Source organism: Phasianus colchicus, chromosome 28 (genome assembly GCF_987193195.1).
Source record: "Phasianus colchicus chromosome 28, bPhaCol1.hap1.1, whole genome shotgun sequence".
Taxonomy (NCBI): Eukaryota; Metazoa; Chordata; class Aves; order Galliformes; family Phasianidae; genus Phasianus; species Phasianus colchicus.
Genome location: NC_143463.1, coordinates 4,924,595 through 4,943,788, shown reverse-complemented (window position 1 = coordinate 4,943,788; position 19,194 = coordinate 4,924,595). Strand labels below are relative to the sequence as shown.

Here is a 19,194-nt window from a genome sequence, read left to right as displayed (position 1 = left end):
AGGTGCCGTATCAGCAAATGCTGCCTTTGCTCTGAAGGCTCAGAGCGGAGCTCGGAGCAGCTTTACGTGCGAGTTTCCATTGGAAGCCACCCTTCCCCAACGGGCGCTTGGTGCCGCAGTGCTGCCAGGTTGGCCACGGGTAGCACAGATGGGGCAGAAACGTGGAGAAGTTTTGGGCTGGGATGTTCAGGTCGGCTTCCAAAAGCTGAGTGGGACCAAACACAGAGCTGCGGCCCACATTTGTTATTTTTTGAAAGGGAATAGGTGGAATTACACAATGAAAGAACTCAGGTAGGAAGTGCTCATGCCACAGTGCAGCAAAACCCGGCGTCAAAATGGCAACAACCTAAAAATATTGCTGGAGAACAATTTTGAGATAAACCTGCCTCGGCAAGCTGCTGCTCGCCATGGCAGTGTGTGCAGAGCAGAGTAAATAAAACACATGGGAGAATAATGAGTCCAAGTGAACAACGCAGGATTGCATGACAGTGAGGTGTGTTTTTCCACTGAGCAGGAGGAGTTCATCCCTGCTGAGCTCACAGCCCTCCCAGCACAGCCGGCCGGGATGCTCAGCCCTGCAGCACCACCGGTGCTTTGGGGAGGGCGCAGCCGGCTTTTCTGACTGCTCAGCTCAGAGCAAAGGTGGCTGCGGCACAGCGGGGAGGTGAGGGCAGAGCAGGAGGGACAGGGAAAGGATCACACAAAGAGGCGGCTGCTGGACGCGAGATCCGTCAGCTCGACGCGTGTGACACCAGAAAGAAAGATTGCCAAGGGCTCAGAGCTCCAAAAAGTAACTTCTCATTTATTATATTAAACAATAACATTTCTCTTATTATATTAAACAATAAGCACGAGTGGGTTAAAATTAAAATAACTTTCTTTCAATGCGTTACGACCGTCAAAAGATAAATATAACTACAATAATGTACATTTTTGGAGATATTAGTCAAATTTAGGTCAACATTGCAGTTTCCACTTCGTTTCCACCCTTTTTAGGTCAGACTAAAGGAAATCATACTGAAAGGACACCAGAAAGAGCACAGTATGCTAACAGCTGACGGAACCCCATTCCCCAGGAGTTTTCCTTTGGAAGTTAAAGGGGAAAGCAGAAGTTGCAAAAAGAAGAATTCCATTTTGTAACAAGTTTGCCTTTATTTGCTTTATTTATAAAACTTTCAAGTAAAAAGAGCAGTAGATCAACTGATAAAACAAGTGTGTCAATGAGTAACAGTTAACATACTCTAAAAATAAATCTCCTGTAATCCCACCACACTGCAAGCAAAACTCCTTCCTAAGAAAAGATGTTTGTTCTGAAGTCTACGGTGAGATGCAATGGTCGACACACAACAGCTTCACTGCTCCTCTGGTGTAGGAAGAGGTTGGAACGTTATTAGCACAGATAAATCACTTCCACAGAGCTGATACTCAACATCTGAATTAAAGAGAAGTGGAATTCCTGAGAGGGAGGAATCAAACGCAGAAGGCAGCAGAAATCAAACTCTTACACATCGGGAAAGCAACGATTCTACCTGGACCAAAACTCCTTGGGCCGTGGTTCTACAGAATAAATACTCTTCTCAATGGAGAAACACTAAAGAAGAAATAGTAACCCCAAAAGGATTATAAGAAGAATCCAAGAAAAGTGCATTATCTCTCAGCATAAGATGACAAAATAATTCCTACAGAACTTCTAACAATAGATTTCAAAGACGAACAAAAAGGTGACGGGCAGCCACAGCTCGGGACGTCCCACGCTGCGGGAGCACTGAGTGAGAGAGGACAAACGGTCCTCATAGGGCAGAGATCTCATAAGGGAAAGTTGGCCAACACAAAACCACTCCATACAGCAGTATTATAGAAGTACAACTTTAATGAGCATCTTTTACTGCAGAATGCCTGGTGTGTTTTACAGCAAGAGCTGTGACCACGTCCTAGGGAACCCACCGGAGGCAGATGTGAACACACTGGGCTGAAAGGGGACACAGTAACTCAGCACCTGTCCTACACGCAGTGCTTGCATGCAGAGGTTCCACGTGAGGAACTGCCTTTCCCTGCAGCTGTTGTTCCTCAGTGCTGTGTGCAATGCCTGGTTTCCCACGAGTCACTGCAGCAGGGACAGTACTGCACACAAAACACACACGCCACTATAAATGCCCACTGACCTCTTTGTTTGGCTCAGTGTACCACAGTCTAATCGTTTGTCCTAAAAGAAAGTAGAATCACCTCCATCCCTTCCCCAAAGCCAACACACTGGTGTTCCTCCTGAAGGAGCAGCTCAGGTGGAAATGGAGGAAACCGAAGTCCAGGTGAGCACGAAGTGCAGCCTGTGTAACTGGAATGAGGCGAGGAGACTTTGTTCACCTCAGCACTTCCATGTGTGACCTGTGTGGGGGGGGGAGAAACTGCTCCTTAAAGTAGCTGTTGGGTTTTTTTAAATGGGAGGGAGGGAGAGAAGGCAAAAAAAGAAAATACAAGCAAACGTAGAGAAAAATCACAGCCTCAGCCCGAGAAACAGACAACGCGTGGCCCACACATGCAAGAAGATCAGAAATGAAGCCTACACTGCAAAGCAACTGAAGAGTGGGGCTGAAACACTCCGAAGGATGTGAACTCACACCCCGTGCAGATGATGCCTACTTTCTGCCAGGACTCACATTTGGCACAATGAGTGAACACAGCTTCTCATGCCAATGACAGCAATCTGAAAACAAATTTACTCACAGCAGTCAGTCCTCCTTTTCTTTCTTTTTCTTTCACCAGAACTTTGAAATCCTAAGGGCCGTAATCTCATCTGTGTTTCTGTACAGATTTCATTTGTGTCCATCTCTCTACAGAGAATACATACACACAAATGCTAATATATAGAATATATATGCATATTCTACATATCTGTTGTATATACACATTTTATGTACAGCACAAGTAACTATATACTAGGTATAGTAGGTGGGCATGTATAGTATATACACACACTATTATTACATTATACAATACATTATATATATACACACTAATAATACGGATCTCAAAATGTACACTGTATATGCATTGTGTATACTCACATTTTATATATCTTGCATTGTACATGTATCTGCCCAAATAGCAAAAGGCCTATTTGTGCTTCAAATTTCACCGTTCTGGAGGAAGAATGAGATCTATGTCTTGCCATAAAAGCTTTTGGCTTAGAAAATCAAGTGCAGTTATGGTACAAAATGCTTGGCTACAGGCAAAAGGGAAGAACGTGGGAAATCATCTTTTCTACGTGGAAAACTGTCTTAAATACACAACAGGGAGAAATCACAGCTATGTTTTCCTCTACTTCAGTGTCTCAAATTTTGTGTAAAAAGCATTTCAGTAAAGTGAAGGTAACGAGATCTTACAGTGCAGAGGGGACACATTCTGTCCTTGCTAATTTGCTTGATCTTCTGTTGCTTACTGAAGCAAATATGAAGAATGAGTCCATAAGGAAACAGGAAAATGAGCAATTAGTTCTAACCCTATGTGGAATGCTACATTAATTCACATTTCTGCCTTCCTGCTCAGCAACTTGAAAACACCGATCCCTGCCTGAGAAGCATTATAAATGCCAATATTTCTGAGCACTGACAAAGCAGCACAGAGTCTCGTTATGGTACATAACACAGACAATGAATCAAGCTGTTCAGCTCATCCGCCCTGTCCCACTGGAGTGACATCATCCGAGTAGTATCCAAAAGTGGTTTTCCTTTCTGTAATGGCACTGCATACAAACAGGGTTTTATTACAGCAGAAGAGACACTACAAAGACTCATGCCCAAAAGAAAATGAAAAGGAGACTCTCACTCATGAATACAATTTGTTTAACTTCACTGAGATTCCTACACTGCAGCCATTCAATTATGAAAATTACTCTTTCACAGCAAGTTTGATCTCATGTTAGCTACAGACAGACCAAGTTCGCTTTCAGAGACTTTAAGTCCTGTAAACCATCAGAAAAGAGAATGCCTTGATGTTTTAATATGTTTGATCATTTAATCTGATATACTACAAAGAAAACTGAGAAGGGATCTCAAATCAGACTCTGTAAGATTAGAAATCCCACTGCGCTCACATGGGTTCACTCAAAGAAGTACTGAAGTCATCCTGTGGCTGTTTTGGTATTGCAGAACATCGTCTCCCCTTCTGAGGCAAATCAGAAGTTCACAGTTTGCAGCAGAGGAGACAAAGCACAGCACTGCGACTGCCAACACCGCCCTGAGATGGGCTTTCAGTCTGATGTACTGCTGCAGGTGTAAAGGCATGGATGTGCACGTTGTGGATGCACACACAAACATGCACTCACCTCATACAACCAACACTCAGAGCTACCAATGAGATTAAAATAATCCAATCTGATTATCTCTGGGAAGGAAAGCATCCAGAATAGGGCAGTTGCAACAGAACGGGGAAAGATTGCCTTCATTCAGTAAGCAGGCACTGTCATTGTGTCAGGAAAAATGAAAGGAAGGAAGCGAGGGCAGAAAAATGTAACTGCATCAGTGAGGGTGAAGGAACAGCACATTTTCCAGAAAACGTTACAAGAGAAAGGCTGCACCAGTAAGAACAAAGAGCATCCAGCCCTGCCTTCTGCACTGTTAGACATGGAGGTCCAAGGTGAAGACAACTGAAGCTTTAGAATTCCTGTGGTTATCAGAAAAGGCAGTTTTAGTAAGCAAATAATTCACGGATTTATCGTAAGGACTTATTTAAATCAGACACATAAAACACACTGCTGTCCTTACCAGGAGGAAGCACTGAGTACCACAGCCACACTTTAAAGCCAATCCAGACTACAGGACTTCCATGAGTTATGCATGGCTGTGTTGCAAGTAACATCCGTTTGGCCCTGGCCTTATCACAGCTAAGCAACATTTGATCTGTAACCCCATAAATAAGATAGGTGGAATTCAAGGAACAGAGGTAGAGAATCTCACACACATCAGTGGGATGACAGAAATACGATCTATGCTCTGGCAAATGGAGCCAACCTATGATGAGGTGCAGGGCAGAACTCAGCTGGAGCTTGCTGAGCATTCAGTTGTTTGATTCTATATGAAAGAAGCACTCAAACTTTTACCACAGTCCGTAATCACATCTGCATATGAGATAAAGCAAGATTTTATCTGGTCACTCAATTGCCAACCCATCACTTCTCCATCTTACTACAACAATTAACTCCATTTTTTACAATGTCACCTACAATTAAAATCCAATGCGAACAAGTGTTTAAATAAGAAAACCTCCTAAATCACAGAGTTCTTACATTTGGAGAACTTGATACTATCTGTATTGGCATCCATCATACGTAAATCGCCAGATTCTTTCATAAAGGCCATACATCCAGGATAGAAAGGGACCATCTAATAACGAATTTGTGCTGAAGACTTTGACATAGATAACGCGCTCATCAGCCTACCAGGAATAATTAAATAAACTCAGCAAGAGAAAGCTAGTTCTATAAATATCTTCTTATAACGTTTTCTGTGAAATTGGTACTGCAGCCTCAAACCAGTCAGGTAATAAGCCAGATTCACAAGGTGCAGTTTAATATATGCAACGTTGTCTTCAAGACAAAGAAACTTTGTTTTCAGTATCTTAAGATCCTGTTAAGTTCCTTACAAGCAGTAATTTTACCTAGAACATATAATACAGAATTTCCTGCATATTACGCACTGGAAAAGCCGCGCAGAGCCCAGCTGGATTGGACCAGGCAGTCCTGTATGGAGTTGAAGGTGACTAGAATTATTTTCACAACAGAACAGGAGCTTAGGACCTTTGAAAAGCCACGTTTGCAGCTTCCCCTCGGCCAGGGAGGCGCGCAGCAGCCCTACGAGCTCGGCATGTCGGCCTTACTGAGCGCAATGGCCAACTCGAGGTCTTCTTGCTCCTGTCTCCGCAGCCGAGCCAGTCTTTCTTGCTCTGCTTTTTCACTCTCACGCTTTGCCCACGCCAGCTGCTGCTCTTCATTTCCAAACTAAAAAATGAAAATGGAAAACGGATTAATAAATTTAGCAGAAAAGCCGGAGGAAATTATCTAAAAAATACAATGAATCAGACTCATTAAGTATACGAATCAAGTATAGCAAGCTGTCTTAGGCAATTCTGCTGGACCAAGGCAAAAACCCTCTCGCTGCTTTCCTCACTTCATCCTTTCCTTTTTCTCCTCAGCCTCTTCCTCCTCCCCCCACAGAACAGACCCAGCCGTGCACCCCAAACCCCCAGGTGGCACTTTGGGAGCATCGCAACCCACAGCCATTCTTAAGAGTATTCCATTTGTTAGCTTTTAGATGGTAAAACTAAGAACTATTTATTCTTGTGCAATTCCATTGCTTAATTGTAGCATTTCCTGCTGAGGGTGAGGGGCTTTAATCACGACTGTGGAGACTGCTGATTCGGGAGAAGTTTCATCACCTAATCAGAAGTTACAAAAAGTGCTTCTGTAACTGTTCCTAAAATGCATGCAGAGTTCTTCCAGTAAGAAACAATGTAAGAGAACCCACTTCACTTCAGCAGAAAACAGAAATAGAACACATTTTAACATCCAGCTTCCAATGCCTGAGCTTCCCCAAACACTTTTAAATACACAACAAAACCGCTCAAAGCGACGTGACGGCGTTTGCTGCTGAACATGCAGAAGTTGGCTTTGCTTCCATTTTCTGCATGAAGTATTATACAAATACTTGAAATAATTCTATAATTTAAATAATAGTTTACACCTAAACTAATTGACAATGTCATTTCCTTTCGTTGAATTTGAGCATTTGCTGAAGAGGGTGAAGCTAGCAGAAGCGCTGGCAGAGATGCACGTGAATATCGGCATTATATCCCACTTCCAAAGCTTGCTTTTTAATGCCTTTTTCTGAACGTTCAGGAAAACTTTTTATGTTTTTTAGGAAGGGGAGGGGAGAGAAGGCCATGGAATGTAGTGGTTTAATTTCAGCCAAAAATATACTGCAAAAATTGCCCAGTGGTCCACAGCACCATAACTGAACACAGCGATGCACCGCTGCAGGGCTGCTCCTTCCTGACCTGCAGCACTGCACTGATTACAGCACAGCCTGAGCAGACCCACATCTCACTGCACACACCTCGAGGGCTCCACCTTCACCTTTTCCATTCTGCACTGTATCTACAATCCAGAGTTTTAAATAAATGCTACTATCTGTATTTATAAGTCCAATTCTCATTTACTCTATCTCAATCATGCTTTATCTGGATGCTTCTGGATGCTCAATTCCTCACTTCATGTGCAAAATCAGGACGACTGGATGAAAAAAAAAAAAGAGGACTAATTAAACACTCCTCTTCAATGATACTTCAGCTCTCAGTGCCATGGGAATGCACGTGAGGACCTTTCCATTCAATGCTACTGACATGCTATGAAAGTCCCACACACCTGTAATGATATTTCGCTTTTAAAGATATCCATCCTACTGCCAGCTCATTTAGGTACGTTCAGGGAAAGGTAAGATTTCAGTGCTTAGATTTTAAGCAGACTTTTTTCAGCATATAGTGCAGAGACTCCAATGGAAGTAGGACTTGTCCATATATCCTGCAGACCCAAAAAGAATATCCTACAGCTGGAATGACTGAGAGTAACACTTATCTTTCCCAGAAATACAATAAACTTTGGTCAAACTCCTTTTGGGTGTCTTATTAATACGTATATTTTTTAATAATGGTGAGAACAGCTGTACTCCTGCAGCTTGCATCTTTGGGTAGGTCTTCCAAGGATCTGACAGTACAATTTCTGACTTGTTTACAATGCACAGCTTCTATTTCCATGGGTAGAAGGGGCTGAGTAAAAAGCTGGCTATGCCTTATCACAGCATTAATGAGAATTCAAATGCTCAGGGGCGCAATGCTGGCCATCAGATGGTGAGATGGTTTACACAACTCCTTCTGGCCTCTGATCCTTGCACAAATGGCTCATAAAGAGCCCACAGAACTCAGTGACCTCAGTGACATATCACTTTAGGTAACTTTTTTTTTTTTTTTGCATAAGTCCAGGTTTCAAGTCTAAAAACATGTAACACAACTCTCCTTTCATAAAAACTCTATTATTATCTTTTGCAGAAGTACAGTCAGATCCAATGCATGAATGAGGAAAACAGCAGACTGTGGCAAAACTAATAAAATACACACAAAAAAAGCTTCAGCTGTTTGTTTGCTAAGTTACCAGATTACATTATGAGAAAAGAAAAATAGTTTGCTTCTAAATGCTGTGGTTTTTTGGAAATTCAATTGCTTTCTGCTGGCTGATGGATTGGTTTTTCTTGTTGATTTGTAAATTGAAGCTGGAAGATAGAAACACCTGAAACACAAGCTACCAAAATACTTCAGTCTGCTCCAAAGAGTTGTATTTAGTGTCAGTGGAAAAGCTAAGAATGCAATGAGAACATCCTTAAGTGGTGCGTGCCATGGCCAACAAATTATTTCTTTACAACAGTAAAGAATTCCAAATAACAGCCAGGTTATTCCATCATTCAAACCAACACAATGCTGTTCTCAGATTCCACAGACTTGAACTGTGTGTCAGAACACCTTCTGTAAGGAAAATGGCAAAGCTTCCCAAGGAACAGTTGAAAACAAGCAGAATACTCTTCCTGACTGCAAGGTAACGAGCATCAATTGTAGCACCACAATCATGTGCAAGGCAAACAAAAAACAAACACCAAAAAGATCAGGGAAGCTGTCCCATTCAGTTAGCCTCTTTTTTTTTCTTGTAACAGTAGGGAGCCAGTCACAAAATCACTTAATTTTTAGTTTTATTGGAAGAAGTGCCACCTAACAGTAAGGGGCTGCTACTCCTGCTCTCACTTCTACCTTTCCTCATCGTTCAGTTAATCTCCTCTCCTGGAAACTTGATGGCACAGAGAATTAAGTGCTAGAGCACCCATTGGGATGGGGATCACCCGCTGTGGTTAATTGTTCAGCACCTTCCATTAGTGTAAGCCACACTTAACATAAGAAATGCAGTCTGTAAGTAAGACAACAGCTGGGACACATGATTCCATTTCATTCCTTGTCTCTCTTTCAAGGATGAAGCTAGGTGGTGGTCAAGAAATTTCAGATAAAGCAAGTTTTGCGTCTTATTTTTATTAAAAATGTCACCATTTTGTATACAATCACAGAACTTAACTGTGCATGAAATTCAACAGGCTAAGACTAACTGTGGTAAAGCATACAGAATATCTTCAACTTGGACGTCTTCAGTATCACAGATAAATTAAAGCACTGAGGCCAGCTAAACGTATGCACAGGTGACCTCGACTGACAATATCAAATAGGAAAGTGATACACATTTACTATTATCTAATAATCAGGGGAAAACATTAAAAAACAAGCAACCTGAAAGGTTCAGCTTAAAGATCTCCACTTGCTGAACACCAAACTGTGCCCATTGGGAACAGATTAAACTGGCAATTTCACTGCATGGCAATGCGACAGAACAGAAACACATGAAAGAAGGAAGAAACCTGATGCTGCAAATGGAACAGATTTCTACCTACTTGTGGAAGCAGTAAGAACCACGCTACTACTATATTTACAGTGATTTCCAATTCAGTAACATAAGTGCCAGCACGGAAACCAAAAGCAGGCTCTCAGGAACCCGGATTTTTTATGAGCGGGTTCTTGGCTTCACTTCCAAACCTTCAGATACTGCTTTCTGGAGTGCAATATGGAAGCTTCTGTGTTGGTTCTACATAACAACTCTGTCTTCTTTGTCTAACAAGGGCTTTTCTACAATATCATTCATAGGAACAAAATTCAACAGCTAAATTTGCAGTCTCTGTCTTGTATATATATCCTTACGATCACATTCCATTGTATACAGCAAACATTGTGACAGGATTGTCAGGGTTTTTTCATAACAAATACAAATACTTCAGGGAACCTTTCCCTTTAAGGATTCACTTCTCAGGATATGGTGAGATTGCTATATAAATGTCTTCAGCAATTATTTTTGAATCTGTACATCATTGGCTCCCAAAAATCAATTTACAAAATAGCCTCCATGCAACAAAAACAATACACAGATTCTGCTACAAAGAGTTTGTGAGTAAAGGCACACTGTACTAAAATAATTTAAATGCAAGTAAATCCTTCAAAATTTAGTATGAAACTCAAATTATTTTTTTTTTATTGAAATAATGCCTTTTTATTACAGAAGTATTAATACAAAAACAACGAGGACAGCATGAAGGTACTAAGAGACAGAAGCCAGTGAACAGTAGGTTTGCAGTTAAAACAAAAACCCAATAGATGCTGCAAGCAGAGCAGAAAGTGGTTTGCTCAGAGACAATGAACTTAACTTACAGAGCTGAAGTCTGCAAACCCCAAGGAAGAGTCTTTAGAAGTTTTACTTGAAGAGGAGGGAGCAAATGGATCTTTTCCACTAAATGGGTCCCCAAACCCCTTTTTACTCTGAAACGGGTCACTGCTGTCAGCCCCAAATGGCTGGAATGGATCATGGGGCTTGGGAAAATCTGAAGACCCAAGGTGGCTTACAGGAGTGCTTTTACCTGGAAAGTTCAGGAAAAAAAAAAAAAAGGAGAAAAAGAGAAGTTACTTACCATGGACAATGCAAATCCCTTAAATAGGAAACTGCTGTGATGCACTTTAGTATCATCCACTCTTCCTGGGTGGTTAAAAACTTAACCAAATCCAATAGTACTCATTTCTCAGTGCAATTCATCTCTGACAGCTGTTTTATTTAAATAGATTTATCTTTCTTACAAATGCTGCAATATTAATACCATCACGATTTTAAATGATAAAACCCAACATGAAGACACCTGATCAGAAGAACTCAACAAGCACAACTTCAGTTCATTTTCCAGGAACAGAGACATTTCAGTTTGTTTGGGATTATACAAAAGACAGAACACATGGACATTTACATCCCTAAAATAATTAATGGCGTTAAGTAGAACTAAACAGTAACTTGTCTGTGACTATACAGAATGGATGTGCTGGTTTGTTTTTTTTTCCTGGAACTGGTTCATACTTCTACAACTGCTTACAACAGAAAAGAGTGCAATAAAGAAATCACCTTGTTGGGGGGTGCCTGCTGTGCAACCCACTTTTTGTACGTGACTTCTTGTTCATACACCCCCAAAATGGGAACTGCTGTAGTGCTCATAAATAACAGTTGTGTATTTTAGTTCTTCTAATTAGAACCTCAATGGTTAAATTCCCTTTGAGAAGAACTCCATTTTTAGTGATTCGACCAACAGAGGTCAGAAAACTGTCAGCCATGATGATAATGTGTACTCAAGGAACAATAAGGCAAAATCTGGAAACAGCCTTAAAAGAAATGACAGTTATCACTTCTCTCAAAATAACCTGAATCACACACCTTATTTAGCACAATAATCTGAACTACATGCCCGATTTACATTAATATAAGCTTCCAATTCTCTGGACTACAATTTAATGGGAATCTTCTCATTTATTCACATCAGGATACACATCATAGAGAAGCACAGGAACTGAGCTGAAAATGCAGGCTTTGCAGTGTGCACAGCCTGGCATCTTTCAGAAGCTACTTTCAGTCAATGGGAGGTGCTCAGAAACATCACGAGCTGCATACATTGAACAGAACCAAGGTAGGGGTGTCTGCATCTTCCCACTGTCCTTCACCCTACGTTGTCCCACACCAGATCTGATGGACAAAGGAAAAACTGCTCCATTTCAAGCTGCTCTTCTCATAGGTTAAACCTCCTGGTGCTGAAACCCCTTTGCGGAATCGGTGACTGTTAATACGAACGCAGGTTTTGCAACATTATTTGCTCAGCAAACCTGTTTTTTTCTAGGTGGCCTGTTTAATGTTTTGCACAAAGCCCCTAGTGGTTTCAGAACACAAACAGAGAACATTGGGGTTTCTTGTGCTTCATCTTCAGGACAGATCTCTAGATTAAATGTCACTGTGAATTACTACCGTGACTGTTAATAATACAGAAAAAATTCATTTTGTGTCCTCACTGTCATTTTCTTCAGTTTTTGAGCACTGAAAAATAAAACAGGGTTTTAATTTTGTGATTCTAAGGAAGAACTTGTACAGGGCAACCTCTATAAAATCAAGATTATTTGTTGCAGAGAAACTAAGGGCAGTGCCCATGCTGAATAAGCCAATCTGAGCACTCATGAGCCCTCAATGAGCCCTCTGTCATTCTCTCTCTGTTGCTTATAGCTTGTTTGATCCTGCAGAGCTCTGCAAGCATGGCTGTGAGGCCTGGCAGAAGTTTGGCTAGATGCTTAGTTCAATGTTCAAAATTACTAACTTACTGGCCACAGTAGTAATGACAAGAGAGCTCTCTTTCTTACAGCACATCATTGCAGGCTGACCCAGATGTGAATCCCCCAGTGCAGTGAGGATACATCTTAAAAAGATTTCTGTATTTTCATGTGGGGTCAATATTTCTATAAGGTAAAGCAAGAATGCCAACATCACATTAAAACATCATCAACTGAACAGAGGGACTTTGGTAAAATTGTGATATTGCAAAATACACTGCAGGCAGTAATTAACAGCAATTAATATACTGTGCTCTGTAAAATACCGTTTAACATTTCTGAGAGATGGCAATATGAAAGCACAGGCAAACAGTTGTAACCCTTACTAGTTTGATTTTTCTGCTAATAGTTTCAGGGGAAAAAAGTTCAGAAAAAAGCAAAACAGGTCCTATTCTGAAACCACAGCAGTTTCAGCAGTTACCCAAGTGGTGCACCCAAACCACACCGAGGGCTCACTTCAGCAAAAAGAGATGATGAACAAAATGGTTTACCACAGCAAATGCTGTTAACTTGTAGTGAACTCCACCCATGCAAAGGGTTTATCTAATTTCATGCCCAAGAGCAAAATTTAGGGCTGAGATCTATAGTTCAAGGCAAACAATTTCTCACCAGTAGAATGCAATTAGAGAACTTCACTCACTGAACGACAAGATATCGACAGTGCAGCCATTAAATACAGTTTTCACTATGTGCCATGTTTCGAGGATGATCCCAGCATTCTGTTTGGAAGAGGAGCTCGCTGTACTCCAGCAGCTCTCACGTGTGCTCACCGACTGCATCACACACTGCCAGGCCAACGAGGCAGAGCTGCCACTGCATCCTTTCAGCTCTGCCTGCACAACGCTCCCTTCCAAGCAGTGTCCCAGCGTGACAGGTCTGCCTTAACAAGTTAGAGCCAGGCTTTGTAGGACTCATAGTGGCAGCGAGCAAAGCCCACACGTGCAGTTACACCAGACAAGCAATGCCAGGTTCCTCACCCATCTGTAAGTGCTGGAGAAGGTGTTACTCTGCAAAAGTTCAGAGACTGAGAGGTGCCTCCCCCGCATCTCTCCTTGGCACTCCACCAAACCTATCTACATTCCCATCTTACTCAGCACACTTCTCAACACGCTGCTAAGCGAGCCGGCTCTTCCACCGATGCAGAACAAAACTTCCATAAACCGTGAGCTTTAAGAACTTACAGAAAAATATTACTGCCCTCGAATTATTCTGAAAATTAAATTAAAACCGATTTTCTACAGAATACTCAGTTTTTGTCCTCGACGAGGGCTATTTCTTCACTGTGTTTCAAACTCAACTTTCTGTTCACACAAATTCACAATATATATTTTTAGTAACAGAACTAAGATTTTTTCCTATGCAAAACCCCCCCAAAGTGTTTTTGCTTAGTATTTGCAAAACTCTCCCCCCTGCCAGGCAGCAACCCTGCATGTCTTAGCTCAGGAGAAATGATCTTACAACTACACACTTCTGGAAAGAGAGGTTTGAAGAAAAATCATTATATGTTAACGATCTGTTCTGAAACAGACTGCTTCAACAATCGGTACTGAAATATCTTTATTGTGAGAGATCAGCACAAACAGAATCAAAGCGTGAATGGAATTTTTAGTTTGTGGCTGGGGCAGGTGCTCCACCCATGAGTCATTTGTCCTAAACAACACGGGATGCTTTTATTCTAACACAACTGTCAGGTCTTCTAGAAGACACGAAAACAAAAGTTTCCCTGTTGCTCACAAACTTTGAGGCTGAATTTTTCACAGCCAGCTGCAGATGAGGAAAAAATAAAGGTGTATGGGCAGCGTGCTGCTCGTGGGTAACCTCGGGGACTGAAGGAGCTCTACGGAAACAGGTGTGCAGTGCCACTTAGAAACAACAGAACACTGCTGAGACCATGCAGTGAGGAACAGAACTCCGTGCTCCCCTTTAGACCAAAGGTGATCCATGACTTGAGTGTGCCCACGCAATTTAAAATAAAAGTTAAAATGCGAGGGATTTTTTCTGCTCTGCTTCAACTAAATGCTTAACAGATTTCTTTAATTCGTTTCTAACTCCTGATTAAATCTACTGTATCTAGCATGGCTTCTTTCTCCTTATACTTAATGCACTGCACACATACAGAAAATTTCTATGCAAATTCATATACTGGGAATGTAGCACATGATGCAGGTCAAAAAGTGCCCACAAATATGTGATGTGCTTAGCACCATCTGCTCACAAGAAAAGATTTTCTTTTAAGAAACGCAGCCAGAAAATGCACACAAAGCATCCAGGCTTTGTTTTGCAAGTTCTTTTAAACTGAGATACTGAACAAACAGTGCAGACTGCATTTCGTCTAGCTGAGCCATGGAGGACACAGTGCAGGCACACAAAGACACTGAGATGTGCAACCCAGAAAGCAGCAAAGATCTCAGCTCTTTTCTTTCCTCAGTGCTGTTAATAAGAAGTCCACACACATGTGAACTGACAGTGCTTTCATGCTGCTTTAAGGATGAAAAATAAGTCTAGAACTGTAAAACCAGTCAAACCATAAAATGCCTTAAGTTTAGAGAAGTGACACATTAAAAAAACTATATTTATCATTGACATAAAGGAGGAGGAAGCATCAAATACAAAGGAAGGCAGCAGTGGCACAGGGCTGCACAAACACTGCTGCTGCACTGCCTCTCCACTCCATGCACTGAGCATGCACACACAGCTGCAGGGCATCCAGCATCATTCAGGGCTGCATAAGAAGTCCCATGGTGTAAACTTATTTGAAAGCTTCCAGTTAGACAACCATAGTCCAGGCAAGCCTGGAAGTTGTGCACATCTCCCACCTGGGTATCTGCTCACTACAGAATCTACTCACCAAAGCTCAAACTGCCTTCAGGCTACTTTCTTTCAGCATACCTTCTCAGTCACGATCACTCAGTGGGCAGACGAATGTAAATTTACCTCCTGAGGACTATGAGCTTCCATTCCAAGCTCCTTCTGGACTAATAACCTTCTATAGCAACTACACTTGTGAAGAGAGGGCGAAGCATCCTCACCCCGAACTAGGGACTTATTTCTGTAGATGATGCATTGCTGCAGGCATTGCAGCTCTCAGTTTTCACAGTACTCAATAGTTCTTAATGGACCTTAACGAGACCTTAAAGGCTACCCATCCCTTCTCAGCAGATTTAGATACCATTTCTTTTTACTTGGGACTGCACACAAGTGGGGCATCTCTGAAGGATGAGAACCATACTCACTAACTTAAGCAAGGCTGGTTTGTTCCCTTTTCCATCCTCTCAACATTTTTTGCAGTATTTTGACATTTCAAAAGCACTACCTGTCATAAAACCCATGTGAGAATGGAATCGAAGCCCTTAACTCAAAGGCAGAGGTGTTAACCACTAACCTCTGAAATGCCAACCTATAAATTCATTTTCCATAATACCTCAGAGCTACAACAAATAAATGGATCAAAAAACAAAGCCCAAGTTCTTTGATGAAGGACTGCGTGCAGTCTGGGATAAAGCTTCCCAGGATAATTTATTTTAATATCTGAACTTCAAATAGCAGGAAAGTAAACCTACACCTCTCTTTTTCACATGGAATGAATGCAATGCTTAGTCCTTTGAATTCCCAATTATGATGTTTTTCTGCTACTTATCTATTGGTGTTCCAGAGAAAAACTTAATTCTTTGAAGTACATAATCAATGGAGTACTCAGTTATTAATACAATACCAACCATCTCTGTTAGCCACTGATATTCAATATATACGAAATAAATTGTAAAATGTACACAGACTGAAAAAAGCTAGAATGATCAAAACAACCCTTTTTATCAAATAACAATTTCAAGAAGAAAACAGACTGAAATCACAAAGCACGCTTTTCTGCTGCGTGTTTAGGACTTTATATTCTTTCAAGGTTAAAAAGGTCAAAACCACTATAAGCAAGCAATAAAAATTTAGAAGAGGTTGAAGGTTACACACTGGTTAGTGGTGAAGGTTCTTCCACTAATATCACTGGTTAACAGTACTGTTATAACCGCAATGTGGAATGCATGGTGCTGCATTTAAAGGAAGTGGGTAAGGGTGGGGCAAATGCACTGGGTCCCACGATCAAAGCACTAGAGCATTGAATTTTACTTATAACCCAATCACTGACACCCACACAGCAGCTTCCTGTACTTTAAAAAAAAAAAAAGAAAAAAGAAAAAAGAAAAAAAAATCTGTTTCTCTCTTTTTGTAATCAACAACTTTTACCTAGAAACTAGTTAGCGGTGAGCTCTGACTGATTCCAATCTGCAGCTCAGGGCAGAAAACATAATTGTTAAACTGTGAGAACCTCCTAAGACCATTTCAACTGCCAGGTTTCAGTGTATCATCTCTTTCTGACTATTTAACCTTAATTACTCTACAGTTCTACAAAGTCTGAAATCCAGTATGAGAAATACGTGAGCAGTGCAGGGTAATAAATGGGATGCTTTATGACAGAAAATACATTTTCTAAATCTACACAACTTCAGTCAGTTTTTGTGACAGCATGAGAAAATAACCTGCATTGGGATTCAGATCCCTGTCACAGGGCACCTCTATTCAGTGTGTAAATACACGCCATTATTTTTCTTAATACTGGTAATAATTAATCTGGCCTTGTTTTTCAATTAACAGGCGAAGGAGAAGAGGAATGCATAGCTCACTATGCAGAGCACAGTACTGCTTCAATCTGGATAACTTTTTTTGTGCTTTTTGAGCATTATTAAAACTCAACATCAATAAATACTGGAAAACTTTCATATTTCTCAGAAACAAACCCTTTGGTTTGTCCAGTACCACCTGGTGAACATCAAATTACTTCAGCCTGCTCCCAGCGGGGCTGTACTAAACCTAATGTCCATTAGGAACTTTGTGGACTGCAAATGCATTCCTGAAGAAAAAGAGCATGCACATATTCCCCGGGTGACTTTTATTAGAACAGTCTGGTCGGAGCAGCTAAAGAGCTTTCCCTTAGCTGATCTCCCTCAGCCTAAGAAGAATCTGAAGCCAGGTAAGGGACAGAGATACTGATTTTTCAAATCTCTGTATGTAACAAAGCTGTGTTGGAGCTGTGGTGTACACCTGTACCCAGGCTCGTGGTTCTAAAATACCTCTCTTCCTTGTCATCTCCTTGTCTTCGTTTTTATACACTCGTTTATTAACCTCCAACTCTCCTTAAAAGACTGTACTTACACTGAAAAGGCACAAAAGAGCATGTAATCAAAAAAACAAACATGAGATTTCTCTTGAACCAAAGATCAGTTTAAGACTGAGAAACATCTGAGATATCTTGAAGACTTTGGTTCAACAAAGGGTGAAAAAGAAGGAAAGTGATTTATGAAGAACATAACTGTAAGCCTGAGATTCAGCCTAAGATACAGCCTTAAGGAAATACTCTCATGACTGTTTTATCCCCTCTCCTAACCTTAGTTTTTGAGAAGGGAAAGATACGGATCTCAAGGGTGTCTCAGCCATGCCACATAGCAAGTGCTTGCCTATCCTTTCTAGATAATAACCACAGACAGCTGTGAACAGAAGTATCTGCCAACAGCCATCAGATCACTGCTGCTTGTCAATGTCCAAGCTTTGAAAAAAAACACCAACTACAGAAAAACAGTAAGAGAGGAAAAACAACCAATCTTTCAGTTTACAGGTTGGACTTTATACGCTGAAACGATTACCCACTGAAACTCTGCTGCTGACAAAGCTGCCCTAACTGAGAAGTTCTCTTAAGCACAACGTGAAAAGCATCCCTAGAGCCCTTATTTGAGAGCAGCTAATCTGAACAACACACTCCTTTTGCAGGTTTGTGCAGGTACAAGTGAGGACCCTTGGATGTGACCTTCATCAAGAGGCCAACAGAGGCTGTATCTGAAGCATCTCCCTGATCCTCAGTTCCAGAAGTTTGTACCATTTTCATGAAGAAATAACAACTGAGGCACAACTCCTTGTTTTTTGGGCAAAATACAGAGATATGGGCAAGAAGGGAAACCATGGCATACCTTGGCTATGTTCTGATAATCCAGAACAACCTGCAGTACCTCCATAGACAGATGGGCTCATGTTTGCATGTCATATAAGCCCAAATGAACTTTGAAAATTGTTAACTACTACTTTAGGAAATCAAGCAACTTTCAATGCTCTGCAAAAACATCAATTAGTAGTTTCTACTTCATTTTAGAGCATTGAGAACAAGTAAAGCTTTCTGTCAGACCTCTATTGCACCTGACCTAGCAAAAGTCAAGCAAGCCTCACAAGTCATTTTCAAAAGCAAGAAGTTTTATAGAAGCAAGTATGAACTGGGAACAGAAAGGCAACCTACAAATTTGGCTGCTAATAACTGGCATTTATTCATCCTTCAGCAAGATCTTTATCACATACTTTTTTTTTTTTTTTAATTAAACAGACCAATGAGAAAGGTAAGAAACAACGGAAGTTTCTTTTTTGTTGTTTTCTGAGCAGTGTTCCCATTTCTAACACACATTTGTATGCTTCTATCTCATGCTCAAATCGCAGTATATTACTATAAAATTTCTCATGCTTTAAGTAACCGCTGAAGATTGCTTTAGTGTGGAAGGAAGGGAGGAGTATAACTGCATAAGCACATGAGGTTCGTTTGCTTTAAAAAAAAAACCTGCTTTGTTTCCTCCTTGTCTATTTTATCATAACAACATTTGCTTTGGGTAGAACAGTGGAACCTTACAAATCTTGTGTCTCACAACAAGAGGGAAAATTACACATTTAAACAAGATTTTTGAAAAGACTGATTAAAGGCTGAGTGCACACATCTACATTCAAAGCAAATCATTAAAGCTATGTGTTCAAAATTCTTCAGTATACACAAAAGAGGGAATAAGAAGACAGACA

The 19,194-nt window shown here is 40.9% G+C and overlaps 1 protein-coding gene and 1 long non-coding RNA gene across 11 annotated transcripts in view; one reads left to right on the top strand and one right to left on the bottom strand.

Moving 5' to 3' along the window:
- Positions 1-773: 773 nt before the first annotated feature.
- EPS15L1 (epidermal growth factor receptor pathway substrate 15 like 1) overlaps positions 774-19,194 on the bottom strand; it is a 39,021-nt gene continuing 20,600 nt past the window's right edge. For 8 of the 10 annotated variants that reach the window (XM_031603980.2, XM_031603983.2, XM_031603986.2 and 5 more), the window contains 2 exons: positions 10,339-10,544; positions 774-5,992 (listed from right to left, as the gene is read on the bottom strand). In XM_031603980.2, coding sequence (XP_031459840.2) covers positions 5,846-5,992; positions 10,339-10,544 — 353 coding nt within the window. In that variant the 3' untranslated portion in view covers positions 774-5,845. The other 2 variants (XM_090126113.1, XM_090126114.1) reach the window with 2 other exon arrangements.
- Positions 14,212-18,721, top strand: LOC149914739 (uncharacterized). The gene is made up of 2 exons (XR_016460308.1): positions 14,212-14,252; positions 16,963-18,721. It is a non-coding gene; the product is annotated as an uncharacterized LOC149914739 (long non-coding RNA).